At 44.2% G+C, this 14,111-nt stretch overlaps 1 protein-coding gene across 1 annotated transcript in view; it reads left to right on the top strand.

Annotated features, from left to right (window-relative positions):
• Positions 1-3,784: 3,784 nt before the first annotated feature.
• The window catches only part of UPF1 (UPF1 RNA helicase and ATPase), an 85,657-nt gene continuing 75,330 nt past the window's right edge, over positions 3,785-14,111 (top strand). Inside the window, exon 1 of the mRNA XM_089666740.1 lies at positions 3,785-4,147. Within this exon, the coding sequence (XP_089522866.1) occupies positions 3,977-4,147 (171 nt within the window). The 5' untranslated portion in view covers positions 3,785-3,976. The remainder of the gene's footprint in view (positions 4,148-14,111) is intronic.

Raw genomic sequence — 14,111 nt, forward strand, 5'->3', positions numbered from 1 at the left:
GGGAAGGACCAATGGTTGTGCTATTGTTATTAATGGTAAAGTCATGAGTGGTGGATCGGGGAAGAGGAAATATTACAAGCTCAGTTTTGGAAAGATTGAATCTAAGGGAGTTGTGTGACATCCATACTGATGTGTCAAATAGTTGATTTGTGATACGTGAGGAGATTGAGGGGTGAGATGGGGAGTGGAGAGATAGATCTGAGTGTCGTCAGCTTGTGTGATGCTGAAAGTGCACTGAGAAGGGTAAGAGGAGAACCAGGAGAGAGCAGAGTCACGGAGGCCAATGGAATGGAGTTTACTGAGGAGGAGCTGGTGGTCAACTGTGTCCAAGGCAGCGGAAAGGTCAAGGAGTAGGAGTATGGAGTAATGGCAGTTGGTTTTAGCAGTTAGTAGGTCATTAGTGAGTTTTAGTAGGGCAGTTTCAGTGGAATGTTGTGGGTGGAAGCAAGACTGTAGAGGATCGAGAAGGTTGTCGGTGAGGTAGCAATTCCTACGTTTGTGAACAAGGCGCTCAAGAAGCTTGGAGGTAAATGGGAGCAGGGAGATGGGTCTTACGTTATTCAAACAGTTGGGGTCCAGTGAGGGTTTTTTAACCTCCTTGGCGGTAATCCCGAGTGTAGCTCAGGGTAAAATGTCAGTACCAAAAGCGGTAACCCCGAGCTACACTCGGGCTTACCATGCGGCGTTACACAGGGTTTCCCTACAGCGCTTACCTTGTCCTTCGCTCCCGCGATGCGTCCTCTGCAGCGTCCCTGGCCATCTCCTCCGGCCGATGCCGGCATTTGGCTTCCGTGTTCCGGTCCCTGTGACGTCGGGACGTACGGGCGCCGGAACCGGCGGCAAATTTGAAAATTTAAAAAAAATGACATTTTTTTTAAAACGATTATTTCATAGCAAAACATTCCTGTATCAAAGCATTTCACATACATTTTGTCCCTACTGCTTTGTCCTGTGCCCTGCCTGCATTTTGACTGTTCTTTCTGCCTGGAAACTTAGAAAAGTCCACAGCGTCCAAAAAGCGTCCCTTTAGGTCAAAATCGGTTTTAGACCGGCTAGAGAACAGCAATAGTAAATCAGAACTACTTGCAGAATTGAGTGATAATGATTCATGGGGGAAATTCGTCATCAGACACTGAAAACGATTTTGCGACTTTGCTCAGTGATGTGCAAACTTGGTGCTATATTTCAAATTTCAGTGTTTTTGGTTTGATTATATTATTGAATTAAATTTATTATTATTATATTATTATTTTTTATGAGTATTTATTAAGTAATTACTAAGAATTGCAGGCCTACAATACATAACACCAAATTTCCATGCAAAAAAATGGTACTGCTTTTGGTACAAAATTCCTGACATAATCATACCGCCAGGGAGGTTAAGTATGGGGGTAACCAGTGCATGTTTGAGCAGGGAGGGAAAGGTGCCCAAGAGAATAAGAGGTTGAAGATGTGGGTTAGAGAGTTTTGGACAGAGCAGGAAGGAGGCTGCAATAATCATGAGGGGACAGGTGATTAAGTGAGCCTTGGAAAGGAGTTCAGAAACTTCCTCAGTGGTAACAGGGTCAAAGGAGGAGAGTATTGAGTGTGGTGTTGGGCCTGGTATGTTGGTTGGAGGAAGCTTGACACTGGAGATCTCATCACAAATTGTGTCGATCTTGTTCTTGAAATGACTGGCAATCTCCTGTGCAGTAAGTTGGTGGGTGGAGTAAAGAATTAAGGGTAGAAAAGAGGATTTGGATGAGAGGGTTTTGACAAGAGTCTTGTAGTAGGTTTGCTCAGCAGCGTGGAGGCTGGAGTTGTATTTGAGAAGAGCAGATTTGTAGAGGGTGATGTCTTGCAGGGATTTAGTTTTATGCCATGCTCGCTCAGCAGCACGGCTGCGTCTGTTGGGAGACTTCTGGTGTCATCTGTTTGCCAGGTTTGTGAAAGGCGTGGTCTGGTTCTGCATGTAGAGAGAGGCGCAAGTGCGTCCAGGGAGGATGATAGTAAGTTGTTGTAAGCAGATGTTGCCAGCTGGGGGTAGGATAGGGGTGCAATTGTACCGTAAAGGCACTCAGTAGCAGAGTGAAGAAGGGAAGGGCTGGTGGATGTTTCTACAGGCAACTGTTTGCTGGTTGGAGACATGGGAGGTAGGAGACAGGGAGAGTTGTAGTGTGAACAGGGCACATAGAGAGCAGTTGTGCCCTTGCAGAACACGTGCACAAGAACTGAAGTCTCTGCACCATGGTATGAATGAGCCCCAAGTGCCCTTTCACAAAAACAGCCCGATGGGGTATACCTGTCCATTTTTCAGGTGGACCAGATCGTTCCATCCATAGACTTCTAGTCTACGACACCCGCCGGCATCCAATCTAATTCTGTACGCCAAGAACAGACAAACGGAAATCCATTCCCCATCCGTTCAGCGAATCGGATGACAATCAGGTGGAAATGGACAGGCAGTCCGTTTCCATCTGATCGTCCCATTGAAATCAGCGGGCAGCGTCCTTGTCTGGCTCTGCACCAGCAGAGCGGATAGAGACCAGCTAAGAGATCCGCTGCTGAGCAGGCAGATCACGCTGATGGATCCAGCCCGTCTGAAAGGGGCCTTACTTTATCCAAAATGTCAAAAGTTTTGCTTTTATGCTTCCTTTAAACTGACCAAACCAATATCTTCCTTCCAAACATTATTATTATTAGAGAGTATTTATATAGCACCAAAAAGTTTGCTGAGCACTGTACATTATAGTGGGAGACAGTACAGTAACCACAATACACAAGGGGTTCAAGGGCCCTGCTCCTTGGAGCTTACAATCTAGGAGGGAGGGGATAGTGGTACAGGAGGAAATGGCTGTGGGGGATGGAGTGGTAGGAGGAGATCGGTAGTTAAGTGAGGGCGGGGTAGGCTTCCCTGAAGAGATGGGTTTTCAGGGTGCGCCTAAAGGTGAGGAGAGTAGGTGACAGTCTGATGGATTGGGGTATTGAGTTCCAGAGGATGGGGGAAGCCCTGGCGAAGTCCTTGAGTCGGGCACGGGAGGAGGAGACCAGGGAGCTAGAGAGTAGGAGGTCTTGTGAGGAGCAAAGAGTACGTGTTAGGTGGTATTTGGATATCAGGTTGGTGAGGTAGTTTGGGGCAGTATTATGAACAGCTTTGTACGTCAATGTTAGTAGTTTGAATTCAATGCGTTGGGCACTCGGAAGCCAGTGGAGGGAATGACAGAGAGGGGTGGCGGATACGGAGCGGTTGGTAAGATGGATGAGTCTGCCCGCAGAGTTCAGGACAGACTGAAGCGGGGATAGCCTGTGATGAGGTAAGCCGGAGAGGAGGGAGTTACAGTAGTCAAGTCGTGAGATAATAAGGGAGTGAATGAGTTGTTTAGTAGTTTCCAGGGTTAGGAACGAACATATTTTGGAGACATTAAACCTGTTCCTAAGCTAGAGCTTACAGAAGTCTCCAACCCTGTCACTACCTATACCCACACACACACTGCCCAGAAGTTACAACGCAACTTCCCCATCCTAAGCTCCTCCCTCTACCCTTCACCCTAGCTTCATGATTGCTGACGTGTCCGTGACGTCAACACCCCCCACGCTGGTTTTCCCCGTTCTCTCCAGTTTCTAAACTTTCACTTTACCGCTAGGCCTAACTTGCTCTCCCCTCACAACAGATCCGTGCGTTATTAGCAAACTTCCTCTCTAAGCTGCTCGAACCCTCTGCAGCTCCTAGCAACGGTGGGTCGGGTAAACTGCATCCGTCCAACCAGCGTGCTCTACGCGGTGATGTCAAGCTCTGCGCAAGCGCACTTTCCTTTGCGCGGCGGCGCGTGACGTCATTTGCGGTGGTGGTGGGTGCTCGACTTGAAGCGGCTGGTTTTCCTGTGCCCGCGTTTGGCGAAGTGTGGGCGACCTTTGAGTTTGCGGAGTGTCGGTGTCGTAAAGCCTGTCCAGAAGAGATTTCAGTCAACCCAGCTGGTGTTTCGTCCTCTGTTCCATCATGAGCGTGGAGGCGTACGGGCCCAGCTCGCAGACCCTCACATTCCTTGACACGGAGGAGGCCGAGTTGCTGGGGGCCGATACTCAAGGCTCCGAGTTCGAGTTTACAGATTTCACCCTGCCCAGCCAGACTCAGACGCAAGGGCAGACTCAGAGCCAGCTGGACGGACAGGTAGGCCCGAGCGCGCTTCCGGTATTCGGCTTGGGCAGGGAGGGAATGCCTGGTGTGTCACCTGCGCGCCTCTGACTTGAGCTCTGCTCACCAGGGGAAGTCTGGAGGGGCACGGCGGCCTGAGTTCTGTCTGGCATTGCTCTGTACACTTGTTTACCGGCTGCATTTGATCTAGAGCTGGTATCTCAAATGCTTTAGGTTTCCTTTTAGGTGTCACGGGGGAAACTCGTTCAGCACTCCTTTTATGTATGTGTTTCATCTCTGGATATTGGAGGGAGATTCTATAAAGCCACTTTTCTGACATTAATCTTTTTTTTTAATGTTTTGTGTCAAATTCATGAAGCATCTGCAACACTTTTGGTTCTGACAGCAACTCGTGAACCAAATTCAGTTGTGAAATGAGAAACTTTTACATTGTGCAGCGCAGTGGTTAGCACTTCTGCCTGGCAATACTAGGGTTGTGGGTTCGAATCCCAACCATGGCACCACTTGCCTGGAGTTTGCATGTTCTGTAAGTGTGGGTTTCCCCCAGTTACTCCGGTTTCCTCCCACACTGAGACATGCTTAATTTAGGTTAATTGGCTCCTGTCTAAATTGACCCTAGTATGTATGAATGTAAGTTAGGGACCTTAGATTGTACACCCCTTGAGGGTTAGGGACTGATGTGAATGTACAATAAATATATATTGTACATTCACAGCTTAATTCAGGTACTACTATAGCACCGTAAATTTTCACAGTGCTATGTATGTGTGTGTGTGTGTGTGTGTGTGTGTATATGTATATATATATATATATATATATATATATATATATATATATGCAAGCGCTGTGCAAATTGACGGTGCTATAGTAGTACCTGCAATAAGTTGTGGTGCATTGAATGCACCAAATGCAAAATGCTGATACTTCCTGTTTTACCTTACCAGAGTGGAGCTAATTCAGACCAGCTCTCTTGGCATACAGAGAGAAACCCTTGGATTTTGCAAATGTTTCTTGTGTGCATTCTAAAATGTCGCAGCATACACCAAATTCAAGTTCTCGACAGGTACATGAATTTGGGGCATTCTTCACCACTTTTTAGAATACGAGAGACACTTTCACAAAAACTATGTAAGTCTTTCAGATAATGTTTTGTGACCTTCAAATTGGTTGTAAACATAAAATATGACCAAAGCATATCACCCTATAGTGTGTACTTGTCTCAAGGGCACAAAGTGTCATTTCTGTCTGTTGCCTCCAGCTGCTATCAGCATGGATCACTTCTGACAAGTTTTTCTGACACCAAGGAAAAAAAAAGGATTATGGGAGGGAGCTCCCCAGCAGATTTACAGCTTCAGCTCTGTTGCTGTGTGGAGGGTGGTGCGTCTCTTACCTTCAATCAGCTCTGAGCTCTCCTCACTGAGCTGTGTAATTTCAGCACTTTACCCCTTTTTTTCCTGAACTCTCAGACAAGCTTTATAAATTCATAACTTTGAACAGATGTAGAGAAAACTGCAGATAGACAAGTGTAGCTTATGTAGGAGGGTTTGTTTCATCTGTGTCACCTGAGACCAGTCACTTCACTGGGGTATATGTAAGGGTTTCCAACCCCTTTAAGGCCTAATGCACATGGGCATATGAATGTAAGCTTCAGATATGCTGCATTTTTTGCCAGAACTTGGCAGAAAAAGAGACTCTAGTATTGCCTATGTATGCAGGTTTGACATTTGTTTTTGCCTCTAATGTGGTAGTAAACACTGCTTGGGGACTTGTATCTACAGGTAAGCTTATAGTAAAGCTTACCTGTGAATACAAGGAATATCTCTTAAACGTGCGGCGTTTAGGAGATATTCACCATTTCTGCAGCTGCTGACATCACCGATGCATGTGTTCTGAAGGAACAGTATGCTGAGTACGCTGTTCCTTCAGAGTTCTGTGCTGCTTTCGTGTCTTCTATGTGCATTATCAGGATTGACGTAATCACTGCTCAGCCATTCAAACAGCTGGAGCCCGCAAAAACCCAGAAGGAAGACCCAGTGAAGATGGAAGCTCTTGCATCCTTCGGACACAGCTAATGACAGATTGTGGTAAAGGGCTAATCATAGCGGCCCTTTACCATGTGATCAGCTGTGTCCAATCACAGCTAGTCACATGCAAACAGACTTGTTGGTTATCCATATTCCTTTTCTTCACGCTATCTGTGTGAAGAAAGGAGGGCCAATAACCAGCAAGTCTGACAGGGCACAGTGAGTACATTGTTCACACTGATAAATCAGAGCACTGATCATCAGTGCCCTGATTATCATTGCAGTCTTATCAAATCAGTGCAGCCTGATCAACGCATATCAGTTAGGAAGAAAAATTACTTATTTGCAAAATGTTATAACGGAAACTAAGAAAAATATTTTTGTTCTTTTCCTCAAAATTTTTGTTCTTTTTTTCGTTTTGTTTAGCAAAGAGGGGTGAAATACCAACAAGCGAAAGCTCTATCTTAAATGATAAAAATTTTATTTGTGTGCAGTTTGCTTGACAGCACAATTGGCAAAATGTGAAAACGCTGAAAACTGATCTGGACAGGATGGGGTTGAAAATGCCCAGTATTGAAGTGGTTAAACTAATCTTATATTGTAAAGCCCTGCACAAACTGTTTGCGCTCTATAAATCCAATATAATAATACAATATTACAATAATCTAAACGCCATAGGCTAATATAGAATTGCATTTAAAGTCATGAAAAAATGCTGTCTGCCTGCAGAGCAATATTTTTTTATGGCCGTGTGCACGAGACCTACATTTCTAAAGCCAACTTTTTAATAAAGTAGGGAAGGATTCTTTTAGGTTTTCTTAGTTCCTAAAAGGGAACTTTGCCTTCTTAACCACTTGCCTACCAGGCACTTATACCCCCTTATTTACCAGGCCAATATTCAGCTTTCAGCGCTGCCGCACTTTGATTGACAATTGCACGGTCATGCAACATTGTACCCATATGAAATTTTGATCATTTTTTTCTCACAAATAGAGCTTTCTTTTGGTGATATTTAATCGCCACTGGGCGCTTTACTTATTGCGCTATAAATAAAAAATGTTCAAAAAATTTGAAAAAAAAAAGTTTCTTTGTTTCTTTTATAAAATTTTTCAAATAGGTATTTTTTCTCCTTCACTGATGTGCGTTGATGAGGCAGCACTGATGGGCACTGATAGGCGGCACAGATAGGCAGTACTAATGAGGTGGCACGGATAGGCGGCACTGATAGACAGCACTAATGAGGTGTCACGGATAGGCGGCACTAATATGCAGCACTGATAGGTGACACTGATTATGGGCACTGACTGGTGGCACGGGTGGGTGGCACTGCTGGGCACGGGTGGGCGGAGCTAGTGGGCGCACTGCTGGGCACGGGTGGGCGAAGCTAGTGGGCGCACTGCTGGGCACGGGTGGGCGGAGCTAGTGGGCGCACTGCTGGGCACGGGTGGGCGGAGCTAGTGGGCGCACTGCTGGGCACGGGTGGGCGGAACTTGTGGGTGGCACTGCTGGGCACCGATCATCAGGGCACTGATCATCAGTGCCCTGATGATCGGTGCCAATCCCCGCTATGACAACTGCCGGTTCTCGGCAGTACTTTCCTCACGATCTGACAGCGTGAGGAAAGTGCAGCCGAGAACCGGCACTTGCATTTCCCTCTGATCAGCGTGTCATTGGACACCGCTGATCACGTGGTAAAAGGCCGCTGTGATTGGTCTTTTACCACATCACGTGATCAGCTGTGTCCGTAGGACACAGCGATCACGGAGATCGCCGGGTGCGCGTCCCCTGGGGCGCGCAGGAGAGCGCGTTCTGGGAGGACGTCATATGACGTCCACTCAGAACTGGCCGACCGCAGTGCAGCCGTCATTCGGTTATCTGCGGTTGGCAGCTAGTTTAATTAGCGCTGGTGACCACTATCAAGAGGTTAAATCCTAAGGTCCATTATATTGAAGAGCTAAACAAAATTACAATGGGGACGTTAGTTCTGAGACAACCATGGATTCCCTCACTTTGGTGTTAGGGATTTCCTCCCACTTAGTTTTTTTTTTTTATCTGTGGGACAGGCAAAGTGAATATCTCCGCAATGATACACAAAAAGCAAAAAAGCTGATGGGTTATAACTCTCCCTTACTCTATCCAAAATGAAGAATAAAATACTGTTCTACTCTAACTTTTATTTAGACTTTGGGGATTGATGGCAGGGTTGCTTTAAAACTGAATTACTGACACAGAGGCTCAAAGGCTTTTAAATCAACTTTGTGAGCAGCAAATGACTGCAAAATTTCTGTAATGTTGAAGATGTTTTGTAGCTCATCTAAGCCACTTCTGAAAGTGAAACTAAACCTAACGTGAAGAAAACTGCAAGCAGGCAGCTCTTTATGGCAGAAGAGACATGTTATGCCTCTTCTACAGTAATACTCACCTGCCTACCTTTTTACAGTTTTCTGTTAAATATACACTGAACTGTACATAATCACCCACTGGCCAATGAAGAGGCAGAAAATCTAGAACCCAGAGAGATGAAGTCATGGTCAGTGAGGAATCTAACCACCACACCTCTGGTAGGTTGATGCAGGTATACTTTGAAGTTTAGTTCCGCTTTTAAGGTGGAACCAAACCTGCTGAATCAAAGGTTTCCCAAACTGTTACGTTCCTAGCATGCATTTAATTATAACTGTCACAGTTACTAGTGTGCTTAAGTTAGCTCTCAACTGTCAAGCCATTGGATGCCTGGTGTCATTGTTGATCACATGTGCTGAACAATGGCAATTGCAGATCAGGGGCCACATTGGCAGTGTCCGTGGTTGTAAAAAAAGATAGGGAGGGTTCATTTCTGCTTTTAGGTTTCAATGAGTAGGATACCCCAACATTTATAGCCAAACTTTAAGATGCATTAATCCATTGGTGGTCAACTTGAAAATCACAGAGGGCTCCAAATGCAGCCTCCTACATTTCTAGAGGTCCACACGATAGCGCCGCATTTTCATGTCCAGGGGGCTTTAAAGTGTATGTGCAAAGGTGATGGTATGATTAAAACTTCTGTCAGATTGTTTTTCCCTCTCTTCCTCTCCTACAGATGCAGGAAGTAAGAGGAAAACTCTCTAAAGCAGCCAGAAATCCCCCCTTTAAACAACTGTAAATAGAACAGGTGTGCTTTCTGAAAGATTTCTCCTACCCTTCTGTTCCTGTGTGACAGCTTTAAAATACTAAATGAAAAATGGTCATTGGGGCAAATGGTGAAGGTGAGTTTCCCCAGAAGAAATAGGCATCAATGAAAACCTGACAGGAGTTCTATCCCATTCCCTATCCAAAATTAACAAAAAACATTTGAGATTTAGATGCACTTCAAAATTTATACTCCCCATATGAAGTGGGGCACAAATTACTTTTGAATTACTAAATCTGATTGAAAATTACTTTTTCTTCCATGAGTAATCAATTCCTCAATCGCAGGCCTGCTCATCTAATTGGAAGAATGATTGATCTTTGACTACTGGGTATGCTGTGGGAGTTCCATATCATTAGAGTCTGTGGAGAGGTTCTTTTACGCTCCATTCACAATTGTGTGACTTCAAAATTGTGCAATATTTTTTTTTTTTTTTCATTGTGACTTTACAGTGCAACTTTGATTTGACTTTGTATGAGTGTGACTTTGACCAAGAATTATTGTTTGTGCTGTACAAAGTCGCACACAAATCATTCAGGTGCGACTTTGGAGGATTTACATTGAAGTCTATGGCCCTTAAGTTGCATGAAAGTAGTGCAGAAACTACTTTCAAGTCGCTCATATATGAATGGTACTCAGTGGAAAACATGGGGTGTAACTTGTCATTTGACTTTGGACCCCAAAGTCGCATGACATGTCGCTCAAGTGTGAATGGGCTCTTAATCAGACATAACTGTATGTTAGACTTTCAGTGCAATAAAGAATTGGTCTTGTGCCTGAACTGTGCAACACTGCTAAGTTGAAAGTAAAGCCATTTGCATTTTAAAGGTTATCTTCATGTTTCAGTGATCTTTAGTTTGTTTGGACTAAGTTAATCCAAGCAAACTACTTTACTAACATTTGCAGCGGCTGTGTATGCCTTATAAACTTTATATGTAACTGTGTTCCTTTGGGAGAACTTTCCATCCTGCTCCCAAAGCAAAATTGAATCTGGCCTGGCAGTGCTCAGCCCTTCTGAGGAAGCTTTGCATTCTGCGAGCCTGGGTTCACATATATGTGGTGCGGTTTTGATGGCCAGATGTGGTGTGATTTTGTTCAAGCTGTGCAGGTGCGAATTGGAAAAGTGTATCAGGATGTAAACCGCACCAGCACCGCACTGAAAATCACACAGGACCGCATATATGTAAATGGAAACAAACCGGTTATTTGACCCGTCATACTATTCAATGCGTTCTTAAATGCATTAAAAATCGCATGTGTGTGAACCAAGGCTGAATGAATACAAAGCTTCTTGTCATTGGTTGAGGTGGAGAGGGCCGATGACATCATAAACTCCACCTCGGTCAAGTAGAGAAAGTTTTGTGTCCATAAAATAAAACTTCCTCAGCCTGACTATTTTGTTCTGTCCCTCTGCCAGAACACAGTGCTGTATGTAACTTGTTTATGGTTTAGATAAAGCTTTAATAGCTTACAGCTGTTTATTATAATTGTACTTTAAAAGCAGAACTAAATTCTTAAGAAATCAATTATTTTCCTTGTGAGTTTACCCTTTAAAGAGCGTATTAGAACACATGATGACACTTCCCAATGTCATATGTCCTTGGGCTGAAGAGGTTATACTGGGATGATGCCTGCAGTCATCATCATGGTATCATAATTTGCAGGAGGTGATTCCTTGTAAGGCAGAAGTGATTTGAATGGCTTGCTGAACAGCCACTGAACCAATTCTGCAGCTGGTGCAAAGGGGACATAAATAAATTACGACACCCACCATTTTATTCTCTAGGGCCTCTGCTAAAAATAACCATATGATGTTTGGGGGTTCTAAGTAATTTAATCACAAACGAAACCTGATTTTGTTCACGTATGAGAAATGTCAGAATTGGCCTTGGTTGAAAGTGGTCTGTCCTGTAGGGGAGATATCCTTTCACTTCCTGTCCCATAGCCAAAACAGGCAATGAGAGGAAATCCATCCAAACTGAGGGAATCCCTGGGTGGCACCAGTGACACCAGAATTAGTGTCCCCATGGCAACATTTCCACACTGTTCTGGTGAAACCCCATAATTTCGTTGATAATAGTAAACCGGATAAATGGGGAGGCTAAATCTCATTAACAGGTTAGAGGCAACACAGTCAAATGTTTTCATCTCTCTTCCAGGGGTGTGGAAATTTTTTTTTTTTTTTTTTTAAAAGAAAACTGCTTGTCCAAGGGACTAATACGGAGTCTCAATCTACTTGTCGAATTAAAAAATAATTTTAACGAAAAGCATATTTAAATCTGAGGTGCTTTTAGGAATGTCTGGGGCTTTTAAAAATGAAAAAAGCTTTATGGCGACTTAAACTTTTAATGTTCTAACATTGCACTGTTTATCTCCTACAAACCTCCCAGGCTGTCTCTAGCACCACACTCGGGAACTAGCAAGGAGGGGAGAGATTTGGTGCTCATCAAGAAATGGGATTGTCGAGCTTCTAACTCTCAGCAGAAGCGCATGTGCTGAGCAAGTGAATAAGGTGCTGGCCCCAATGAGGGAAAAAAAAACCCAAAACTTTTTATTCCTTCAGGTTACCCTTTCCACATGGAAGCACTCGGGTGTTCAGTACAAGCGCATGCGGAGCAGCCAAATCCAAGCTTCGGTGTCCAATTCATTAGGCCCTGTTCACACCTGGGAGTTTTGGGATGGTGGCAGAATCGCTGCGATTTTGTCTGCAGTCTTAAAACACAGTGCAATTGCAAAACGCAGGTTCAGGTGTCATTATTTTCGGTTGTCACTCCCAAAAAGGAAGCAGAAGCTTCTTTTGGGCGACGAGCTTCATGCAGTGTGATTTACTGTGCTACAGCCACGGCAGAACCACAACATGTTTTTGGTGCCATTGAAAATAATGACACCTGAGCCTGCGTTTTGCAATTGCACTGTGTTTTAAGATTGCAGACAAAATCGCAGCGATTCTGCCACCATCCCAAAACTCCCAGGTGTGAATGGAGCCGCCCTGATACACAAATATGCGATTATGGATACAGGGATGTTGAATTTGTATCGTCCGACGCCCAGGACTTGTAGTTCCGGGTGCCGGGCAGGTAGTTCTTTTCAACCTTTAGTCCTGTTGTGGGTATACAGAAAGGCTCACCTGTCAGGTGAAAGCATTCGGGCGCCTCCACTGCCACCCGATTGCTTTCACACAGCTCACTACGTTGCCAATCTCCCCCTCCCGCTATGTCTCCCGGGCTTCACTTGCCCATCTGTGGGCCCAGGACTGGTTCAGGGTGCACCAGCAGCTAGAGGGGAGGGAGGAGAGTAGACACGTCTGCACTCCTTCTTGTCCTGACCCCCGTTCACAGATTTCCCAACCATTGTGGCCAGCAAAGAATGTAATGCGGTGTGGTGTACACTGCATTACATTCAGGGGAGGCATGCAAGGTCTTTTAGACCCTGGATGTCTCAGAGAGAACCTGTCACCAAAAATCATCTCATAGGGGACTTTTTGTCCCCTATGTGATGAAAAAAAAGTGAGTAAAAAAAATTATTTTTTTTAATTGTAAAAAATTAAAGTTACACCCAAGCACATATTCCCTCAAACAAAAAAAATTTGAGCCCCCCACATATATGCACATACACGCTTAAAACACGTGGTGGGGTGCCTACACATGAAACCGTTGATTACAATACACATCCCATATCGCCGCGCACAACAGAATGGGAGCAATAATTTTAGCACAAGACCTTCCCCGTAACACTATACCGATGACCTATAAGGGCTTTAAAAGTGTCGCCTATAGAAAATTTAGGGTACTAAAGTTTGTTGCCATTTCACAAGTGAACACATTTAAGGTTTGACATGTTGGATATCTATTTACTCGGTGCAACCTAGCATTTTTATATTTTACAAAAAAATAAGGTAATTTATTGCTTTTTTTTTTCTGCACTACAATTGTGTATTTGTTACTGAAATTTTGCATTTCCTAGACCTTTGCAGTAATATTGTGGGAAATGAAAAATTGGAACTACCACTATTTTATTCTCTAGGGGGTTTTAAATAATCTTCAGGCCTAAAATAATTTTTTTAAACATCTGAAAAAAAAAAAAGCAAAAACCGCTCTGGCAGCGAAAGCGATAAAGGATAAGTCCGACATTTCCCATTCCTGAGGAGCACCCAATAGGTGCTCATTACACTGCAAGGTCTCTCCCCTCTCTGCCAGTCCCCAGGTGCGGTGCTGGAGACAGGCAGGGAGGGGAGGAGGAGATATACAGCACAGTATTAAAAAAAATTAAATGTTTAAGTAAGTCGCTATAAAGCCCCATGCATTCCCAAAAGCACCTCAGATTTAAATGTGGTTTTTTTTTTTGTTTTGTTTTGTTTTTTAATCTGGACAAGTAGATTGTCATGCGGAACAAGTAGATTGGGAGCCAGATTTAGTCCCTGGACAAGTAGTTTTTTCAAAAAGTTCCACACCTCTGTGGATGCGTTTTCAAACTTGTGATTTGAGTGCCATTACGAAAAGAGTCCTGTGCAAGTTTGTAGGGGTGCATTCCAGACTCACAAGTGATATAGTAGAGTGGTATGCGGAGGTCAGTGTTCACATAGGATTGCTATTGAAAGGAGTTTTTGCATTGATGTCGATGGGAGGCTATTTTTGCATTAGAGTCAATGGGACGCAATTGTGGAGGCTGCTTTAAAAGCCTCTATAGGTCATCAGTTTAGTGTTGAGGAGGTCTTATGCTAGAGTTATTGCTCTCGCTCAGGCATGCGTGGAGATATGTAACATGTATCGCAATCGACGTGTTCATGAGT

Source organism: Staurois parvus, unplaced genomic scaffold, assembly GCF_062004578.1.
Source record: "Staurois parvus isolate SC_StPar_1 unplaced genomic scaffold, SC_StPar_1.0 ptg002811l, whole genome shotgun sequence".
Taxonomy (NCBI): domain Eukaryota; kingdom Metazoa; phylum Chordata; class Amphibia; order Anura; family Ranidae; genus Staurois; species Staurois parvus.